A 20,354-nucleotide genomic window follows, 5' to 3' on the forward strand; every position below is an offset into this window, starting at 1 on the left:
CCTGCTTGCTGCAGATCCACGCCGCCCGCGCCTCGCCGCTCCCGGTGCACGCCTCCCGCTCCAGGGTCCACGCTATCCGCTCTCCCACTCCCCCGTCCGCGCGGCCTTTCTCACTCCCCGTCCACACCGCCTGCGACTTGCTTGCTGCTGGGGGTTCACGCCGCCCGAGCCTCGCCGCTGTCCGCGCACGCCGCCCGCTCCCGGGTTCACACCACCCGCTCCCGGGTTCACACCACCCGCTCTCCCACTCCTCCGTTCTCGCGGTCCGCTTTCCCACTACCTGTCCACACCGCCTGCGACCCGCTTGCTGCTGTCGGTCCACACCGTCCGCGTCCCCCGGCTCCCAGTGCCAGCCTCCCGGCTCTCCGTCGGCCCCCACTCCGAGCCGCCCGCGCCGGCACCTCTCCCCCGCGGACTACAACTCCCACAATGCCCCGCCGCCGCCCCCCGGCTTCCGGTGCTGCGCAGTTTCCGGAGCGGATCGCAACCCGGAGTCCGGATCCGAGCCCGCTCTGCACATTCCACAGGCAGGTAAAGCCCGGGGCCCCGCGCTCGCCGCCGCCCCCGCGCGCCGCCCCGGCCCGGCCCGGCCCNGGGGGCTCCTCCGCCCCCGGCCCCGGCCCGCGGTCTCCGCCCCCGGGCGCCTTCGCCGCCGACGGCCGGGCGTGATGTCACTGTCCCCCGTCGTCGGGCACGGCCCCCGGGGGCGCTCGGGGAGGGTCCCTGACCTCCGTCCCGGAGGTTAGGAAGGCAGACCGGGCAGTCCGGGCAATGGGGCTCCCTAGGCCCCTCCAGAGCACTCCGCCCCCCGCCCCGTTTCTGTAAACCCTTGGGCGGCCGAGGGAAGGGAGTGAAGTCCGTAGACAGGTGACATGGGGTGGCCGGCTGTGCCAGGAAGGGGTTCGCCGGCCGCCCTGGTGAGGCCCGGCCCGGCGCACAGGTGGAGGCGCTGGCCATGTGGCCTCTGGCGAGAGGGACAGGTGTGCGCGGTGAGGGTCGGGTTTGGAAGACAAGAGTAAACTCACTGTGGAAAAGCGACCTACTTGATAGAGTTATGGGTTCACTTTTATTAAACTCCTGAAGCAGGGGATGGGGTTTTCCCCCCGCAAATGCTCAGAAATTGCCCCGACTCTCCCCCTCACCAAAGGGTAAGTTAAAATGGTAGAAACAAGCGTGACATCAGAGACTCGCTGACCCTGTATGTATTGAACGCTGCCAACACAAAACCACCTTTGCTTAAGCCACTTCATAAAATCCGGATTCACCAGAAAAATTCGGATAACCCAGCATGGTTCCCAGAGATATTTTTGAGGATGAAAAGTAAGGAAGCATCTGGTTTTGTGATAAACCTTAGAAGGCAGTGAGGAGAGACGGGTCCCAGAGGGTGCAAGGCGGTAGACGCTGTGTTGACAAGTGAGACGCCCCAGCCCCAGCATATTTTGTTTCAGAGCTGTACCTTCTCCCATCGTCCATGTTTTCACTGCTCCACGCGGCCTCTCTGAAGTTCCTGGACATCACTGCCTTATGGTGAATGGTTACCATGTACAGGTGTAGTTTGGATTCCGAAAGGGAAAACCAGCAAAATTTCTCCTTTATAGAGTTTTCCCTGTTGACATCTTTGATTCATACTTGTGCAAAAAAAGTTCCCAACAGAGAATATAATGTTACGTTCTATTTTGGAAGCAGAAAGGACGGTTATTTTTTCCCAGAAGACAAATAAATAAATTAAAAAATCAACCCCAATTACAAGCCTAATACCTTTCCTTAGAGTAATTATAGTTGAGAAAGAACTCTGTTTGCCTCAGATAAACCTCTCATTATCATTCTGTTGATATCTTTATCTGGGGAGAAAGCCAGTAAAAGAACACTCCTCCCATTTTGCAGACTTAAGGGAGATTTCAGGTACGTTTCTGATACACACACGATTTCAGAGGCTAAGTTTGTTAAGCAACGGCTTATGTTCTTTCTCAGTCTTCTTGTCACACTTGTAAGGGGTGGGTGGTACAGGCCCAGCTCACCTCAAACAGGTCACGGGTGTGCGTTTTCATCCCTTTGGCCATTCATTCCACAAATATTTATTCAGTGTGGGCCTATCATGTGCTGGGCACTGCTGAGAACAGGAGAGAGAGAAGGCCCTGCCTTTTGGATCTGATGTTCTGAAGGAAGGGAGGGAGGCATTGACCAGAAACAGTAAAACTCGGTTAGGTGGACCACGGTTAGAGCAAGTAGGGGAACAGGAAGAGGTGGGGGCATGGGTAGGGGTAGACACACCTGCAGTCTGAGCGGGGGACATTTGGGCTGCAGCCAGTGCCGTGAGGCGCTCCTGGAGGTCCAGGGTGAGAGTGTCAGGGGTAGAGGAGTGGCAGGTGCAGAGGCCTTGTGTGGAACACGCTTTGTGTGCCCAAGGATGAGCAAGGCGGTGTGACGGAGGGGAGAAAGCCCAGGAGAGCTGCACAGGCTGTCCGCCATTCAGAGGACATCCTGTGTGCCCACTGGGTGCCACGGAGGGCTTTGGGCTAGGCTGGGACAAGATCTGTGTCTTTTTAGAGATGACCCCATGCTTGCCATGTGGGGAATCCGGGCCTGACAAGATTCCATTACAAACAGGGTGGAGGCAGGAGGCAAAGGAGAAACCAGGACAAAGGGTATTTCTAGAGCCAGGAGGCCTTGCTGCAGTTTTGGTTGGGGAATGTGTGGTGGGTGACTGGAGGTGCCATTTATTGAGGTGCAGGTGACAGGTTGAGGGAGACTGGAGGAGGGGGTGGTGATCAGGGGGAATCAGGGCCTTGCAGACAGTGGTGTCTTTAAACTGCTGCTGTGCAGTGGGAGAAACCCTTGCTCAGGGCCTAGAGGCTGCATCCTCGCCTTCCTGCGCACTCATGCTGAGGAAGGGTCCTTTCTCTCGGAGTCCAGGAGAGAGCAACCCCCACCTGCAGTCCTGGGGTGGGCCGTGGCCCTGGGGTACAGAAACCTCAGGATCCAAACCTTCGCTGTGGGTCAGAGACCTCAGGCTTTCGGCAGACGGAAGGCGTCCTTGTGCTGACAGAGGAGGTGGGGACCCTGGGTGGTCATGGTGGTCACCGATGAGTGGCTGCATGAGAGAGACGCCGCGGTAACAGAGCTGCTCACTCCCGGTTACCCGTGTGTGGAGCGAGGCTCCTTGCACTCACATTGACAGAAACGAAGAGTAGGAACAGATGTGAGCATGTGTCCGTGACAGGCGAACCGGCTGGGGAAAGGCCTCTCTGCTTCATCAGGCATGGCTTCTATGTTGGGTGACTGTTTATCGAAATGTGTGCTGTCGTTTTGTTCAGATCAGTGGGGTTCCAGTTACTGCAGTGCTAACTCAACCTGGAAGAAATGATCACACGCTCTGGTCCTAGAAAATCAAGATGGATTTGATTTATGTGCATAAATCGATGTGCGTATTTGCAGGGTGGGCACTGGCGTCATTTCAGGCAAGAGCATGGAGCGGTGGGTTTAGTGTCTGCAGGGAGGGGGATGGAGATCCCAGACAAAGAAGGGCCCTGAACTTCCTGATGGTGGAGGGAAAGCTCGTGCCTGTGCTTCGTAAACAGATGGCAGTAGATGTCACACTGTTGTGCTTGATTCCAATAGACATGTTTAGAAGAGTGACCTAACGGTTTTATTTTAAGAAGCCAATATTTATAATATGCTGGAAATTATGTCCCTTGCAGCTGTTAAAACTAGGGACGAGCAGTTTAAGCTGTCAGCTCCAGGGCAGGAAATGTCAGCAAAGAGGTCGGTGGTGCCTGGAACCAGGCATCAGGTGGGGTCAGGGGTGGAGGGCTGGACCAAGGGCTGGATTGGGGACGCGGGCATGGGAGGCGACATGGGGGCAGGTGCTGGGTCTGGAGGGAGAGAGGACCCAGGGGAAGCCTGGGTTACCCCCACTACCACCACGGGGGGGGGGGCATCTTTGGAGGGAGACAGGAAGGCGCCCCCAGAGAGACTAAGGAAGACTGGGAGTTTCCAGAGGGAGGGCGTGAGGGCTGCCTGCAGACCAACCCCCATGCCTAGCGCTGATGGAGGGCTGGCTCGTTAAGACAAAGGCGCTGGGGCTGATGGGCTCGTTTGGGTGGAGCCATGGGGGCGAATCCTCCCTTTCAAGAAAGAACAGGAGGTGAGGAAGCCAACTGAGTTCTTCCCGGGAGTTTCGCAATAGAAAGAAACAGAAATGGGGCTTTAGAGCCATGGGGGAGGTGATGTAAGGAAAACATTTTTGTTTTAATGAGTGAGCTCTGGTTGAGGCTGGTGTGAACCTTCCAGGGCCGTAACTTGCAGAGAGAGGTGTGTACTGAGGAGGGTGCAGGTGGCCTGGGGTCTCCCAGGGAAAAGTGGGCGTGGCGGGCCTGTGTCCAGCAGGACTGGTGTGGCCAGGAGGGCGCTGCGGAGGGGGGCTTTTTGGATGAGGTGCTCAAGATTGGGTAGGAGTTTGACAGATGGAGGGAGAGAGTTTCCGGAACAGGAAACAAGAAGAAGGGGTCATGGAAGCTGGAAGCTGGCCGTGGATAATTTGGGGCATTGAGGAGCCCTTGGAGTGGCACAGGGGGGCAGCTCTCGGTCACAGTGGGGGCCCTTCTGAAACGCACAGAAATCTAACTCTAGACCCTCCCCCGAGCCTTCCCGAGCCTGCAGGACCGGAGTTTCACAAACTCACACAAAATTGAATCTTGGGTTTCTCAGAGATGATGCCTTTCTTTGCCTGGTCTGTCCCATGGGTTACTGGCTCCGTTTGGCTCGTTCTTGGTGTCTAGCATGATCCGCGTGTCAGCTTATAGCGTGAGCCTTGGTGGATCGCACATGTCCGCAGAACGCTGGTGTCCAATGGCCTCCTCCCCTTAATACAGCTGGAGGCACACTCTTCGAGACTTGGCTGTCCTTACACCATGGTCCGTGCGGGGATGATGCTCGGGGTGATGGGGCAGGACTGTACTTCCCGCTCGCGCTCCGGGGAGGAGAGCCTGTCCCCGCAGGACAAGGAGCCTTAGAGAAGGAGCGATGCACGCGTTTCACCTTGTGTAGGGCTAAAAATGAATGTGCTGATCAGTTATAGTACATTTGCCTTCGGTTGTGACCCAAAACGTAGGTGTGACTTTAACAACACATCGGTCCAGAAAGTGACGGAGTCCTTGTTCTGAGCCGGCAGCTTCTGTCCTGTTAATTGATTCTGTGTTCTCAGTCTCTGCTCGTCCCTTGGGGCCCCTCTCCCCGGCACGCCTGACTTCCCTGAGCTCTGTCCTGCACCACTTTGCATTGTGTCCACGGAGCTCCCCCACCTTCTGCTAAGAACGCATGAGGGTCTTTTCATCACCAAAGCTCCCAAGGGGGCCTGGTTTGAAAATGTCAGCCTCCCATATAGAAATGTGTGTGTGCAGAAAGACAGCTGTCACGTGGGGCTCTATTCGGCATGAGAAAGGCCATGCTACCTCCGTTTGCATTTTCAGGGAGGCAGAGTGCAGACCTCTCTCTCTGCTCATTGCTCAGAAATCCTCTTAAAGAACCAGACGTACATGTCAGAGATACAGACGTTGTCTCCGATGAGACGGAGGGGTTCAGGAAGAGGAAATAGGAGAAACTATAAAAGAAATAACACAAGAAAATCTGCAAGCTGGGGGGGGTCCCCCACCAGCACTCAGTCCCGAAGCAGGCTGGGACACGTGACGGCAGTGGAGTGAGACAGAAGGTCTGAAAGCTTCTGGAGGCAGGGATCCCATGCAGAGGCTGGCCGGCGGGCATGGTGTCAGCCTTCCCCTGCTCGCCGGACGAGGAAGGACCGTGGCGTCCTGCCTTCCTGGTCTTAGTGAACCGGCTGTCATCAGAGACACGAATGAAGACATCTGCAAACGTGGCAAGTCTTCCCAAAAGATGTGCCTCCCACACACCCGTCCGAGGAAACCACTGGGAAATGTGCCCCCAGATTGAGAGAGTGACCCCGAGGATGGAGGCAAGGACACTCAGGAGTCCGGAGCTGCTCACCAACCGAGTCTGGGCGCCGGGGAAGCACGGGCCCAGCCCCAGCCTGTGTCCGGCCTCCAAGGTACGCTCGGGAGCATGGTGGGCCCCCTGCACCCTGGTGATGGCTTGACCCGGGGCAGACAGACTGACACACTGTGAGGAGGCGCGGTTGCAGGACGCGTGGAGGCGTAGCCATGGGGACCTGGCCCCAGTCTTGCCGCCTCCGCCCCCAGCAGCATCTGCACACACACACACACACACACACACCGCAAAACCTCCCGCGGCAGAAGCCACACACAGACGGTACGCAAGGTCTGCACACCAGCACATACAACAAAATCTGCACCCGGCACAAGAGCGACATGAAACAACAATACACAGAATCTACAAACACAAGGTCTCCGCAGACAACACACAACAGGAGCCGCACAGAAAACCTATGTGAAACAATACAGCAAATCTACACACAAGCAGCGTGACCTGCACAGAACCACACAACAAAATCTGACACACACGTGCAGCGAAACGGTACCTACAAATGGTAAGAACTAAGAACGTGTGAAAAAATAGGTCATTACCTTTAAACAGGGCGTACCAGAAATGAATTAATCAGTTTGTTTGAGCAAGCAGTCAAGAGTGTTTTCAGAGTCCTAATATTACAAACACCGATTTAACGAAGACGATGTCGGGGAAGCTGGGGGGGAGAGTGGGGACGCTCCCTGTTCGTCGGCCGCGGTGAGAACTGAGGGTGCAGCCCCCAGAGGTGAGCCATCAGGGGCCTCAGCGGAGGCCTGTCCTTTCCAGATGTGGAAGCAGATGTGGCAGAAAGACAGACGGGAGAGAGCCCCGCCGGGGAGGCGCGATCTGAAACCAGGGCAGTGGTTTCCTTCCAGAGGCCTTTTGGCCTCCACAGTGCGTGTGTGGTTAGTAGCCATTCACCTTTATTTTTTTTTCTTTAAGGATTTATTTATTTATTCGAGAGAAAGAGCAATTGAGCAGGGGGAGGGGCAGAGGGAGAGAGAGAATCTCTAGCAGATTCCCAGCTGAGCACAAAGCCTGACGCGGGGCTCAATCCCATGACCTGAGATCATGCCCTGAGCCAAAATCAAGAGTCGGGCACCTGCCTGCCTGCCCCACCCAAGTGCCCTGGAGCTGTTCACCTTGATGGATGAGAAAAAGAGAAAGACATGGGAACAGGAGGTCCTGCTACGCTGTCATCCAAGGGCCCTGCCCTGAGAGGTGACTTGAGCTGGCCCAAGACAGTTTTCATCCTGCGGGTCAGGTGGTATGTGCCCCACCGCCCAGGGGCCCTCCTGTCCCCACGTCCCGGGTCCCGGGTCTGGAAACACAGTACCAGCTGGGGAGCTGGGGCCATCCTGCAGTGAGAAAGCTGCTGGCAAGGCCATGTGGCCACAGCAGAGGCCCGTGTTCCATGTCCATCCCGCTCAGACACACAGAGAGGCTCTGGGCTTCCCACGTCTGCTTTCAAGGGCCACTGTCAGCCTGCAGATTCTGGAGTGGAAACCAGTAATGTAGGTGAAGAGGTTCTTGGAAATTAGTCTCTAGGCAATGAAGTGTTCCCCAAATGGTCACTAAGGCCCGGGCCGGGTACGGCCGTGCAGTGGCCTGTCACACTCAAACTCAGTCCTCAAGGTGGCTTCACTGTGGCAGGGAGAAAGGATGTGGGCATGAACAGTGGCAGCCTGGGGCTTTACAAATGGAGAGAGCACACAGGCTGTGCAGGGGAGAGGGGGAGATGCCCCCGCACGAGGCACAGGCCAGGCGAGGCGGGGGGGCTGGCGAGAGGGTGGGAAGGGGGGGCTCAGAAAGGTCCAGAAATGAAAAGTCTAGGGCGTGGGAGATTACTTCATTGGGCTGGAGCAGAGAATAAGTATGATGGGAGATAAGATTAGGAAGAACTAAAGATTATAACCAGTTTACAGAATTGTCAATGCCAAGTTCATGGGTTTGCACTAAGCAACCAAGCATGATTCCTGTGTCATGCTGATTCTCTCTGACACTGAAGGCTTGTTTCTGAAAAATAGATACATGGCAGAGTCATAGGGGGTGAGAGTTGTGCCATGGAAAGTGCTAGGGAGCCACTGTTTTATGGGGTTGTATCGATGAGCTAGAATTTCAAAACCGTACCTGTGCAGGCTGGAAGGGGACTCATTGTGCAAATGAGGAAACTGAGGCCCACGGAGAGGAAATAACTCACACGGAGGTGTCTAACCTCCAGAACACGGCAGAGCCAGGCTCACACCCTGGTCCCTGGTGCCTGTGCCCTACAGCAGGACCAGGCCCTTTCCTTGCACTGACGCACCCCGTCTGTGCTCTGGACTGAGGGTCTCTAGCGTGTGAAGCAGTGTGTGCAGAAATGTTCTTGCCCAAATAAGATCAGACACTGCTGGGCTAAACACATTCCAACAGATTTTTATTGCAGGACTTCTCGGGGCCTTTACTGTGCCATGTGAATCAGGACTCCAGAATGGGACTCTGCAATGTCTCACAAATTTACTGGCCACAAAATTCCTCTCTATCCACCTGCTGCTTCTCTGGGGCCCGTCCCCCCCAACAGACCATCTTTCAGGAATGTTCCGCAGCACACGTTTGTCAAGATAGCTCTTGCTTGTTTGCTCTTTCCTTTTCGTGATTTTTTCCTTAATGCTTTTAATATTTTCACGGCACATGTACCCAGTGGGAAAATGTCCTTCTTGCTTTAAAAACATTCCCTGAGCCTCTAGACCAGGACTGAACACTTGATATGGCTGATTCGATACATATGACAAAGTTCGTTAATTATTCTTACATTAATTACATGTTGAAATGAGAATATTTTGGGTATATTCTGTTAACTAAAACATTACCAAAATTACGTGTATGAATTCCAGCAAGATTTCATATCGATGAAGGCAAGATTGTTCTAAAAATTTGTATAGAAAGTCAAGGAACGAGTATGGCTTAACCCATTTTGAAGAAGAAGAATAAAGTGAGCGGAAACACTCCGTCTTGACGTAAGACTTATTCCAAAACTGTGGTACTTAAGACAGTAGTGAGTGCTGTCCACCGAGTGTGGTGCTGGCCGGGGACGGACACAGTGGGCGTTGGAACAGAAGAAAGAACCAGACATAGAGCCGCACAGAGAGGGCCAGCTGGTTTTGGGCAGAGGCGCGAAGCATTTCAGCGGTGCTGACCCAGTTGTACATCTGTAGGCAGAATAACCTTGACCCCACATCTTATACAAACATCAATTCAAATGGGAGAATGTCCTTTAACATGTAAACTGTAAGACTCTCCTAAGGAAGCTAGGAGGAAATTTGGGGAGCCAGGGCTTAGGCGTGGGTCGTAGACAGGACACCAAAAGCATAATCCGTGGAAGGGAAAATCAGTGAGTGGGACTTCATCAAATTAGAAACCTTCGTTCTGCAAAGACCCTGTAGGGAGGATGCAAAGCAGTGCTGCTGCTGTAGGGTGGGAGAAAATGCTTGGGAGCCACGTTTCCGACGAAGGATCTAGATATGTGGGAACCTTAAAATACAAGAGGGAAGAAAAAACCCAGATAGTCTGAGAAAATGGGCAAAGGACGCGAGGGGACACTTTACTGATGAGGGTTTACAGATGGCAAACCGGTACACAAGAAGCTGTCCAGTATCATTAGCTGGGAGGGATGTGCGACGTGGAGCCACAGTGCGACGCCAGGGTCCATCTGTGCGAGCGGCTACAGTCAGACTTGGTGACAACCCCGGATGCCGGCGAGGACGCAGACTGCTGGCCTCTCGCACACTGTGACAGCTTCTTAGTCAACAAAGCCTGCACTTGTCAGCGACCCAGGCTGACCCCTTGCACTTCGAGGCACGTATTCCAGAGAAGTGACAGTCGTGACCACAGAAAGCCTGTGCACGATTGCTCATAGCAGCTTTATGTGTAAAAGCCCCAAGTCGGGGGAAGCCCAGGTGTGAGCGAACGGTTCAGCTGACTGTATGGTGTTCACACGGCGGAGTAACTCAGGACTGAACAGGGGTGTCCGGGATCCGTGTGACAACCTGAACAGACCTCAGGGGCATTTTGCTGAGTGAAAAAAAGCCAGTCTCCAAAGGTCCCATCGTGTATGATTCCATCTATACGACGTTCTTGAAATGACAGCATGTCGGAGATGGAGACTGGCCTCGTGGTTAGCAGGGGTTAGGGGTGGCAGGGCGGGAGGGGGTGTGACCGTAGAGGGGGCGCAGCAGTGAGGTCTTCTCCAGAATGTTACAGTCCTCCTGCATCTGGGTTGTGGAAGAGGCTCCACAGCTGTGGATATGCAGCTATGATAGCAGGACACAGAGCGACACGGACACACACCGCGCCCAGGTCACCTTCGCGGTGTTGGTACTACGCCCTGGCCACGTGGGAGCTGTGATGTTATCCATAGTTACATAAGACACAGCCGTCGGGGAAGACTGAGTGAAGGGTATTTGGGGCCTCTGTGTGCTCGGGGAAGACTGAGTGAAGGGTATTTGGGGCCTCTGTGTGCTCTTTTGGAAATTCCTGTGATTCTATAATTATTTCAAAATGTAACACAAACAGCTCCCAGAGCGTTGTGTGTGTGGCTCACCGGAGACTTGTGTTGGAGGGCGCTGCCGAGGTAAATCTGCTAAATCGTCCCAGCCAGGAACAGACTCGCAGGACGCCATCACCTTGCTCCCGGATCTGTCTCCCATCACATAGATGGTCCCGGGAGGGGCAGGGAAGGCCCAGCCAGGCCAAGAAACGAGACATAATCATCATTTCACACTTGCGTCACCAGCCTCTCTGAAAACGCCTCTCTCTCTGAGTTATTTTTAGCAGCCTGTGTTTTAAGATTGTGATGTGTTCGTTTTGCAATGTTTCAACCCGGGTTGCTTTTTCTAAATCAGTGCTTTTGCAGGTCACGTTAAAAGATCATCTTTTCCCACCTCCTGTCCGCTAGGATGGCGACTATAAAAGCAAATGAACAAGCTAGGGGGTGTTGGGAGGATGCGGGGCGGTTGGAAGCCTCGGGCACCGTCGGCGGGAGTGGAAGGTCCCCCGGGCGCCGTGGTTCCAGTGTGGCGACTCCTCAGACCGTGAAACAGAGTCCCCTGCGGTCCGGAGTTGCAGCTCTGTGTCCGCATCCGAAGAAGTGGAAGCAGGGCCTCGAAGAGATGCTTGCGCCCCCGCACTCACAGCCGAGGGGTGGAAACAGCCCAAGTGCCCGCGGGCGGATGCATGGCCCTGCGCGGTGCGGCCTGGCCGTGGGGGGTGGGGCGTCCCGGCTGCAGCAGGAAGGGCCTTCTGAGCCCTGCTGCACGTCGGGGAGCCTGGCGGACACCGTGCTGAGTGACACGGGCCAGACACAGAAGGACGAGTTCTGTGGGGCTCCCCCTGCGTGCTGGAGCTCCGGTGGTCAACCTCACGTGAAGTAATCTTCATAAAAACTGTCTGTACGCTCTGCCGAGGTTACGTAGAGGCTCTACTGGCTTCTTTCCTGCTCCGAGCCCCATTATGCAGACCTGTGTTCCGGAGGAGATTTGGCGTGTGTGGTCTGTGCTGCCTCGCTCCTCTCCAGGTCGGTGTTGGACTGGTGGCGGGTTGCAGAAGCCTCTGAATGGCTGGTGCTCTGTAGACCCACACTGTGTTTTTCTAGAAGTTTCCTGCAAAACTCAGAATAGTCCAATGAGGTGTCTGGGCTTTCTGAGTGAGGGTGGTGGTGGGATGTCTTCCCCGCATCTCAGAGTTTGGGCTGACGAACGTCTGTAGCCATAGAAATGAACCCTGGTCCCTCACCACCTGCACGAGGCGGCCAGGCTCGGGCACAGCAGGGGGCCCATGGCCATCACGGGAGACATGTGGATGGCTTACTCTCCTGCGGCCGTGCCTAGACCCCATACAGATTGTGACCTTGTGATTGACCCTGGTGGGGTGGCCCTGCCTGGTAACCACAGGGGCAGCTGGTGCACCTTGCTCAGACTTTTCCCCCTTTATACCGAGAAAGGAGTGCATAAGGTTGCCCTGGGGAGCGGAGGCCCTCTTCCCGGAAGTGGAGGGCGAGGATCCATTTGGCCAAATCTGGGTCCCACACACCAGCCCTTCCAAGTTCCCTTCCAGCAGGTTCTGGGGTGCCCCTGCCCTGTCGTAGTTTGTGGAAGGGGAGAGGGCTTATACTTTTCTACTGCCCCAAGTAAGGCAGACCTTCACAACGTGGCAGTGGTGGGTGCCTGTGCATCCCGGGGCAAGAGAGGGACGTTGCCTTCTGTGAGTCGATGAAATGCTGTCACGGGCACCAGCCACTTTCCTGAAAAGCTGCCATTTCCTGTAATAGCATCATCCATTTATACGCTTTCTTCACTAATAGATTTTACTGTTCGAGCTTTCTTTCAAGTACGTGTAGCTGGAAACCTTCAAAAGGCTCAGTGTCCGGGGGAGGGAAGGAAGGAGCCCCGGGACAGCAAGGCCAGGCCCGTGTGGCCACCCCCGGAGGGTGCCCAGGAGGAGGGCTTGCCGGGCCTGGCCTGTGTGGGGGCGACTGCACAGGTGGGCCTTGGGTTCCGGGCCCATGATGGCAGAGCCTTGCCCCAAGCAGGTGCTCTGTGAACGCTGAGGAAGAGAGAGAGGCGTTTACAGTCACTTTTGATGGGAATGTGGGGCGTCTCTTCCGGGACGCACTGCTGATCTACCCAAACTTCTGAAGTTCCTGGCCTCAGTTTTGCAAATGAAGCATTTGAAACTTTCCAACCAAGTCTTAATTATCGGGAGGTACTGAGGAGTCCAGGGGAAAGGTATCAAGGCTTACTGTATATGGAGCGTGGCATTCAAAGGATGTAAGAATTTGAAAAGGGAGTGAGTAGAAAGAGCAAGATCAAGCTCCTGTTGGAAATCCAGTAAAAAACCCCAAAAGGCAAAAAATAGACATTGTCCATGATTTATGACAACTTGAAGCAACTGTTTAATAGGAAGGGTCAACTTCGTTTTGGGATTTAGGGAGGCAGAGTAGTTGACAGGGAGGAAGGTGTCTGGAGGGTGAACCTGGGCCCTGTCTTGAACGAGCGGGACTTGGGCAGGGCAGGGGGCTCCAGGGAGGCAGGCCATACCCCAGGAGGGGACCTCGGTCCATAGCTGGGGGCTGGGGGGAGTGCAGGGATATACTCGGAGGAGCGGCCGGCTCTGTTAGCAGATGCCGCCCTGCCTGGTACCTGGCCCACGGGCTGAGCAAGGCTGATGGCTCTTGCCCTGTGGTCTTTTAGGGTCACTAGATAAATAACACACAGAAGTGATTACAGTGGTCAGAAGTGCAGTGAAGGAAAATTGCAGGGTGCTTTTAGAAAGTGTTACAAGGCCTTAATTTGAGCAGGTGGACCGGGAAGCCCCTCCCCAAAGATGTGCCAATTAAGCTAAGATGTGAAGAATGAGTGGGTGTTAGCCCCAGAGCAGGGGGAGGTTCCAGGCACAGGGAACAGCATGTGGGAGGCCCGGAGGCAGGAAGGCGCCGGGTGCTTCTGGGAACTAAAAGAGGCCATCGTGGCCCGAGAGGGTCAGTGACGGGGAGGTGGGCAGAGGAGGCTGGTGGGCTTGGGTTTTGTCCTGGGGCCAGTGGGAAGCCATCGGCTTTCAGGCTGGCAGGTAGTATGATTAGGTTCCAGTTCTAGAAGCCCCCTCTGCAGTGTGGGAAATGGGGTGGCCGGCCTGGGTGGAGCAGGAAGAGCCTTCTGGAGGCCCTTCCAGGGGGGAGAAGGTGGGGTGTGGTCAGGGGAGGTGGTGGAGGCTGCAGGTAGGGTCTGTGGGACTGTTGCTCCCGGGGCGGGATGAGCCTGGGTCTCGGACACTGTGTTCTTAGATATGGGAGGCACAGGAAGGCCCAGATTGGCAGGGAAGCCAGGAAGGATCTGGTCCTCATTTCTGGTAGATGTGCGGCGCTCAGACGTGGGGTGCCGCAGAGTAACCTGGGGGTTTGTGGGTGCAAGGACCCAGAGAGTCTGCTTCAGGAGGTCTGGGGAGGGGCCCGAGAATTCGCATTCCAGAGAAATTTCCAGGTGCTGCGAGCGCTCGTCCAGGGACCACCCTTGGAGAACCACTGGCATGAGGTCACTTTTCACAGGATGGGGGGTTAAAATGGCCAGATCTTATGTTTGTGGACTTTTGGGGTTATTTTCCCTAAAACACTGCTGATAGTCCATCATCCTGGGATTTCTTACGTGCCGCGAATGTCTGGGGACTGGACGTGCCCATGCAGAGGGACCATCAGTGCTACGGGGATTTTGCGATGACAGCAGACTTCAAGCTGCCCCCTCACTTCAGGCCTCACTTGCTGTCCAGGGGTGGCTGCGATCTATTTGCTTGGCTTTTAAGAACCATTTTAGGGCTGTGTCTCAGGGATCAGATGCTACTAGTAAGGGATGTTCTTTCCCGGGACGCAATGTACTGACGACGCTAGCGGTAAAAGGCTGAAACCCCCCGTTGTTTCCCACCCGCTACCATTTTCTTCCTGTGGCCCAGCCTCACACCGAGTCGGACGGGTTTCCTGCCCCAGCTGTGGGCTTGGAGGAGCCGCTTCTTTGGGGACACTCAAGGGACAGGAGACGGTCAGCTTCACCTCCCTTGAGGGGTGCAGAACAGAGGCAGCCCCCCAGGGCTTGGTGGGTCTAGCCAGGCTAATGCGAGGAATGCCCGAGGCAACTTGTCTGTACCTTACGGTTCTGACAGGTTCTGTAGGGAACCTGTGTTCTGCCTGCCACAAGCCTGCAGCTTTGAGCAGCTTCTGAAGAGCCTGTTCTGGGGGTGCCCGGATGGCTCAGTTGGTGAAGAGTCCAAGTCCTGACTTCAGCTCGGGTCATGATCTCAGGGTCCTGGGATCGAGCCGCGCATTGGGTTCCCTGCTCTGCAGGGAGTCTGCTTGAGATTCTCTCTCTCCCTCTGCCCCCTCCCCACCTCTAAAATGAATGAATGAATGAATGAATATTAAAAAGAGCCTGCTCTTGTCTTTGCAGGACTTCCTCCATTGGGAGCTGATGCCGGCAGGTGGAAGGACTCGGGCTCATAGGTAGACAGGTTTTCAGCCTCCTCGGGGCACTCCAGAAACTCGCTAAAGCAGGTGTCGTGTGTTTGTTTCTTCTGCCTCTTTGTCCCTCTTCACCTCCTGCTCAGTGACCACATGCTGTCCCCATTCTGGCCTCTAACCACCCCCGTGGTACCATCCACCAGGAAACCCTACATTAAAGCTACTAGAGCCACAATGAGATATTTTTTAACTTAAATGGGGATTCCAGGAAAATACTGGGCTGTGTTTGCAAAAATAAACACCCTGGTTATTGATCCTTGGCCCTTTTCTTTTTTTTTAGAGGGGTCAAGGGGAGGGCAGAGGGAGAGAGAGAGGAGAGAGAAACGTAGCGGACTCCACGCCCGACATGGGGCTCGATCCCAGGACCCTGAGATCATGACCTGGGCTGAAATCAGGAGTCAGACACTTAACTGACTATGCCACCCAGGCGCCCCGGTCCTTGGCACTTTGAAGGCAGCTTGGAAATCCCACCTCTCTGCCTTGTCTCCTTGTTGCTACACCACCTCTTCCACAGTGAGGTTTGGAACTCTCTCCCCTCTGCTCATGTGAACATGTGTTTGGGGATCTGAGTTTTCATTTGGACTTTGCATCATCTGCTTTTCGTTCTTCAAGCTGCCACTGGGGTAGAGGTGGGACAGAGGCCATGTGAAATCAGCATGCAGGAGGAGCCAACCTGTATATTTTGCCTAAAAAAGAACCTAGCAATACAGAGGGGCTCCGACAAGAGCTGAGATGCACGAAGGTTGTGCGGGGTTGGCTTCACTGGGGACGGAGGAAGTGGAAGGGAAGAGGAATTATTATTTTTAGTGCATGCTGGGTGTATTGTACTTTATGCTCCCCCCAAAACCGCATGAGGTGAGCATTTAAAAAAATTATTTTAATTCCAGTATGGTTAACATACAAGGTTATGTCCGTTCCAGGTGTGTGATACAGTGACTCAGCACATACATCACCCGGTGCTCATAGGATAAGTGGACTCCTGACTCCCCATCACCCATCTCACTCATCCCCCTACCCACGTCCCCTCTGGTGGCCATCAGTGTGTTCTCTGTAGTGAGGAATCTGTGTTTTGGTTTGTTTCCTTTTTTCTTTGTTCCTTTGTTTTGTTTCTTAAATTCCACATGTGAATGAAATCATGTGGTATTTGTTTTTCTCTGACTTATTTCACTTAGTGTTATACTCTTTAGACCCATCCATGTTGTTGCGAATGGCAAGATTTCCTTCTTTTGATGGCTGAGTAATATTCCAGTGTGTGTGTGTGTGTGTGTGTGTGTGTGTGTGTGTGTGTGTGTATAATATATCACCTCTTCTTTATCCATTTATCAGCTGATGGACTCTTGGGCTGCTCCCGTGTCTTGGCTATCGTACATAACACTGCTACAAACATTGGGGTGCATGTATTCCTTTGAGTTAGTGTTTTCGTATTCTTTGGGTAAACACCCAGTAGTGGAATTACTGGATCATATGATAATTCTGTCTTTAACTTTTTGAGGACCCTCCATACCGTTCTCCAGAGTGGCTGCACCAGCTTGCGTTCCCACCAGCAGTGCACGAGGGCTCCCCTTTCTCTGCATTCTCGCCAACACCTGTTGTTTCTTGTGTTGTTGATTTTAGCGGTTCTGACAGGTGGGAGGTGATTTCCTGGAGAATGATGAGTGATACAGAACAGCTCCACACGTGTCTGTTGGCCTCTGGGTGTCCTCTTTAGACAAATGTCTGTTCATGTTTTCTGCCCATTTTTTAATTGGATTATTTGGGTTTTTAGATATTGAGTTGTATCAGTTCTTTTGGATACTAAGCCTTTACTGGATAGATCATTTGCAAATATCTTCTCCCATTCCATAGGTTGTCTTTTTGTTTTGCTGATTGATTCTTTCCCTGTGCAGAAGCTTTTCATTTTGATGCAGTCCCAGTAGTTCATTGTTGCTGTTAGCCCTTTGCTTTAGGAAAGGAAAAATGCTGCTACGGCTGATGTCAGAGAAGTTACTGCTTGTGTTCTCTTCCAGGATTTAGGCCTTTAATCGATTTTGGGTTTATTTTGGTGTTTGGTGTAAGAAAGTGGTCCAGTTTCTTTCTTTTGCATGCAGTTGACCAGTTTTCCCAACACTATCTGTCTTTTTCCTGTTGCATATTCTTGCCACCCTTGTTGAAGATTAATTGACTATATATAATCATGGATTTATTTCTGGGTTCTCTGTCCTGTTCCGCTGATCTGTTTGTCTGTTTTTGTGCCGGTACCATACTGTTCTGATTACCTAGGCTTTGTAGTGTAGCTTGCAATCTGGGATTGCGGTACCTCCAGTTTTGTTTTTCTTTTTCAAGATTGCTTTGGCTATTTGGGGGGTTTTGTGGTTCCATACAAATGTTAGGATTGTTTGTTCTAGTGCTGTGAAAAATGCTGGGGGTACTTTGATAGGGATTGCACTGAATGTGTAGATTGCTTTGGGGAGTATGGACACTTTAACACTACGTGTTCTTCCAGTCCATGAGCATGGGATGTCCTTCCATTTCTTTGTGTCCTCTTCACTTTCTTTCATCAGTGTTTCCTAGTTTTCAGAGTACGCCTCTTTCAGTTAGGCGAGCGTCTTTATTTCCATGTTATAGGCCCCAGAATTAGCAGGTCCAGATCATCCGTCAAACAAGTGGGAGGTCTAACCTCACAGGATCAACAGAAAACAGAAGTGACTGATCTGATCAAGTTTTATGTGGGGCGCAGGAGCCTTCCCCTCCACGACGGCATGCGCTCCTCGGGTCCCCAGGAGACATGGGTGTGCGCTGGCTGTCAGGCCTAGGGTAGCGGCTGAAGGAAAACAGAGGTCGTACTAGACATGAGTGCCCGTGAGGAGTTCACAGTCCAGTGATGGAGGAAAGAGAACCAGAGGTGACCGTGTGAAACGGGCTTTTAAAGATGGTGACATATTTGTTTTATGAATGGAAACCGATGGCTAATAAAAAAAGATGAAAGTCTGAGTTCATAAAGACTTTCTAATCTGGAAGACATTCGAATCAATTGCTTTTAATAAAAAACATTATTTTAGGTAAGAAAACAGCTCAAAGCCCCCAGCCTCATCATAAAAAAGGGGACCCCAGGGCTTGGTGCCTTTTAGACCCTGTGGAAGGTCCCCGCACGAGCTCAAGGAACCTTTACGTCAACTTTAACAGGACTTGTCTTTAAAAAGTGCTTTGGCAAGGGCTCCGGTGGCTCAGTCGGTGAAGCATCTGCCTTCGGCTCAGGTCACAATCCCACGGTCCTGGGATGAGTCCCGTATCAGGCTCCCTGCTCAGCGGGGAGTCTGCTTCTCCCTCTAGCCCTCCCCCCTGCTCATGATCTCTCTCTCACTCTCTGTCTCTCAAACAAATAAATAAAATGTTAAAAAAAAAAAAGGAAATCCCATTCTTTTAAAAATAAGTAAATGAATATTGCTTTGGCAGAAAGCTCATCGTGAACACCAGGCCCTTGTTTCCTGACAGGTGTCAGAGATGGCTGAAGACGGGAGCGAGGAGATCATGTTCATTTGTAAGTAGCCTCTGGCCTGGCCTCGAGCACGGGCGGCGCCCTGCTTACTGTCCCAGCAAAGCCCGCGTCTGCCTTTTGTTTTTATCTGACTTTTGTGTTTTTATCTGACAGAAAAGCTACTTTTTAAGTTGAAATGCCTTTGCTTGCCTTAAGAAACATGTTTGTTGCCTGAGAAATGGGCTGCAGGGGCGTGGTTTTCAAAGGATCTTCTTTCTCAGAACACTGGGCAAAGGGCACTTTGCAGGGGCTGGCACTGCTTTCGGAAAAGTAAGCCAGGGGGTTAAAGGAGATTTATGATAGGTTAGATTTATGGTAAACAGGTTAAATAGGGGAGTTTTCATTTATTCTCCCTCCTTGGGGAGATCTTGTTCTCTGTGTAGACTGTAAAGTGACTGCATACTTCGAAGTGTGCTGCAGAGGGAGGTCTTTCCCTTGGGGGCCCCATCCTGTGTTTGCACCATTTTCGTATTTGTGGGGAGCACTGTGGGGGGGCCCCTCCCAGCACTCTGTCCCCTCTGACACTCTCACGTCTGTTGCAGGGTGTGAGGACTGCAGCCAGTACCACGACTCCGAATGTCCTGAGCTGGGCCCCGTGGTCATGGTCAAAGACTCCTTTGTGTTAAGCAGGGCACGGTGAGTGGCTGCTTGAGCTGGCTTTAGTCCTTCCTGTCAAACAGGGTTGTCTGGATGTGAACTCTACATCTGCAGAAAGGAGAGGTCTTTTAGGGTCCCTGGACCCAATTGCGACGTGGGGGTTCCCCACACACGACCTAGCAATCCTCAGACACCAGCAGGATTCAGCTCTGACCCCATCTGCCCAGAGACAGCGTCAGAACCCACGGGTTCAGGGCCCAGGCCTACAAGACCGCCCCGCACCCCCAACTCCAGACGCCAGACGCAGGCCCCAGGCTGTCTCAGAGCTCTGCGAAACACTTACTTTAACCAGTTTATTGAAGGATGTGATAAATGACATGGATGAACAGCCACATGAAGAGACATGAAGGGTGAGGTCCCAGGAAGGGGCGAGGAGCTTCCCTGCCCTCCGCCTGCAACACTCACCCCGCAGCTCCAAAGTTCTCCAAACTTGAAGCTCCCCACCCAGTCCTTTTGGGTTTTATGGAGCCTTCGTTATGTAGGCATGACTGACTGAGTCATAGCACTGGCTGACCCAACCTCCAGCCCCTCTCCCCACCCAAGAGGGGGGCGGGGGCGGGACTGGAAGTTCCAACCCTCTACTCCTGCGGCTGGTCCCTCTGGCACCAGCACCCGCCCTGGGTTGGGGTCTAAAAGTCACCTTCGTTAAGTCTCTGAAGTGTTTGCGGGAACCGGGGATGAAGCACTTACATCTGAGCGATGTATTTGGTCATCGAATGACCAAATGCGTATTTCCTATGAATCATGATATCACAGGAGGAAACTGTAAAAACAGAAGGCAGGACTTTGAGCATGACAGTCCTCAGGTTGCAGAGGGCAAGGCATCCGTGGTTTCCAGGCCACGGTGGACGGAGCAGCCTGCCACCGGGATCAGCCAGGACGTGTTTCGAGACTAGAACTAGTCTCGTTCTAGTTCAGGGTCCCTAGGGGCCAGCATGGCAGCCGTGGCAGAGCCGATGGGCCAAGGCTGCAGGTCTGCTCCTTCGGTTTTGCCCGTAACCCAAATCTGGGCCTGCCGTCTGATGGATGTCCCCTGTGGGCTGCGTGGGACCCGGGGCAGGGAGGGCAGGTGGACAGGCGAAGCCGTCTCAGCTCCTGGAGAAACACCAGCAGATCTCGCGAGGAGACTCGGTGGCTCTGCCATTCCCA

General features: G+C 53.5%; 1 protein-coding gene across 1 annotated transcript in view; it reads left to right on the top strand.

The window, feature by feature from the left end:
• The first annotated feature begins 284 nt into the window (after positions 1-284).
• PRDM15 (PR/SET domain 15) overlaps positions 285-20,354 on the top strand; it is an 89,384-nt gene continuing 69,314 nt past the window's right edge. Inside the window, exons 1-3 of the mRNA XM_034653833.1 lie at positions 285-531; positions 18,506-18,551; positions 19,091-19,184. Coding sequence (XP_034509724.1) covers positions 430-531; positions 18,506-18,551; positions 19,091-19,184 — 242 coding nt within the window. The 5' untranslated portion in view covers positions 285-429. The remainder of the gene's footprint in view (positions 532-18,505; positions 18,552-19,090; positions 19,185-20,354) is intronic.

This window comes from Ailuropoda melanoleuca, chromosome 1 (genome assembly GCF_002007445.2).
Source record: "Ailuropoda melanoleuca isolate Jingjing chromosome 1, ASM200744v2, whole genome shotgun sequence".
Taxonomy (NCBI): Eukaryota; Metazoa; Chordata; class Mammalia; order Carnivora; family Ursidae; genus Ailuropoda; species Ailuropoda melanoleuca.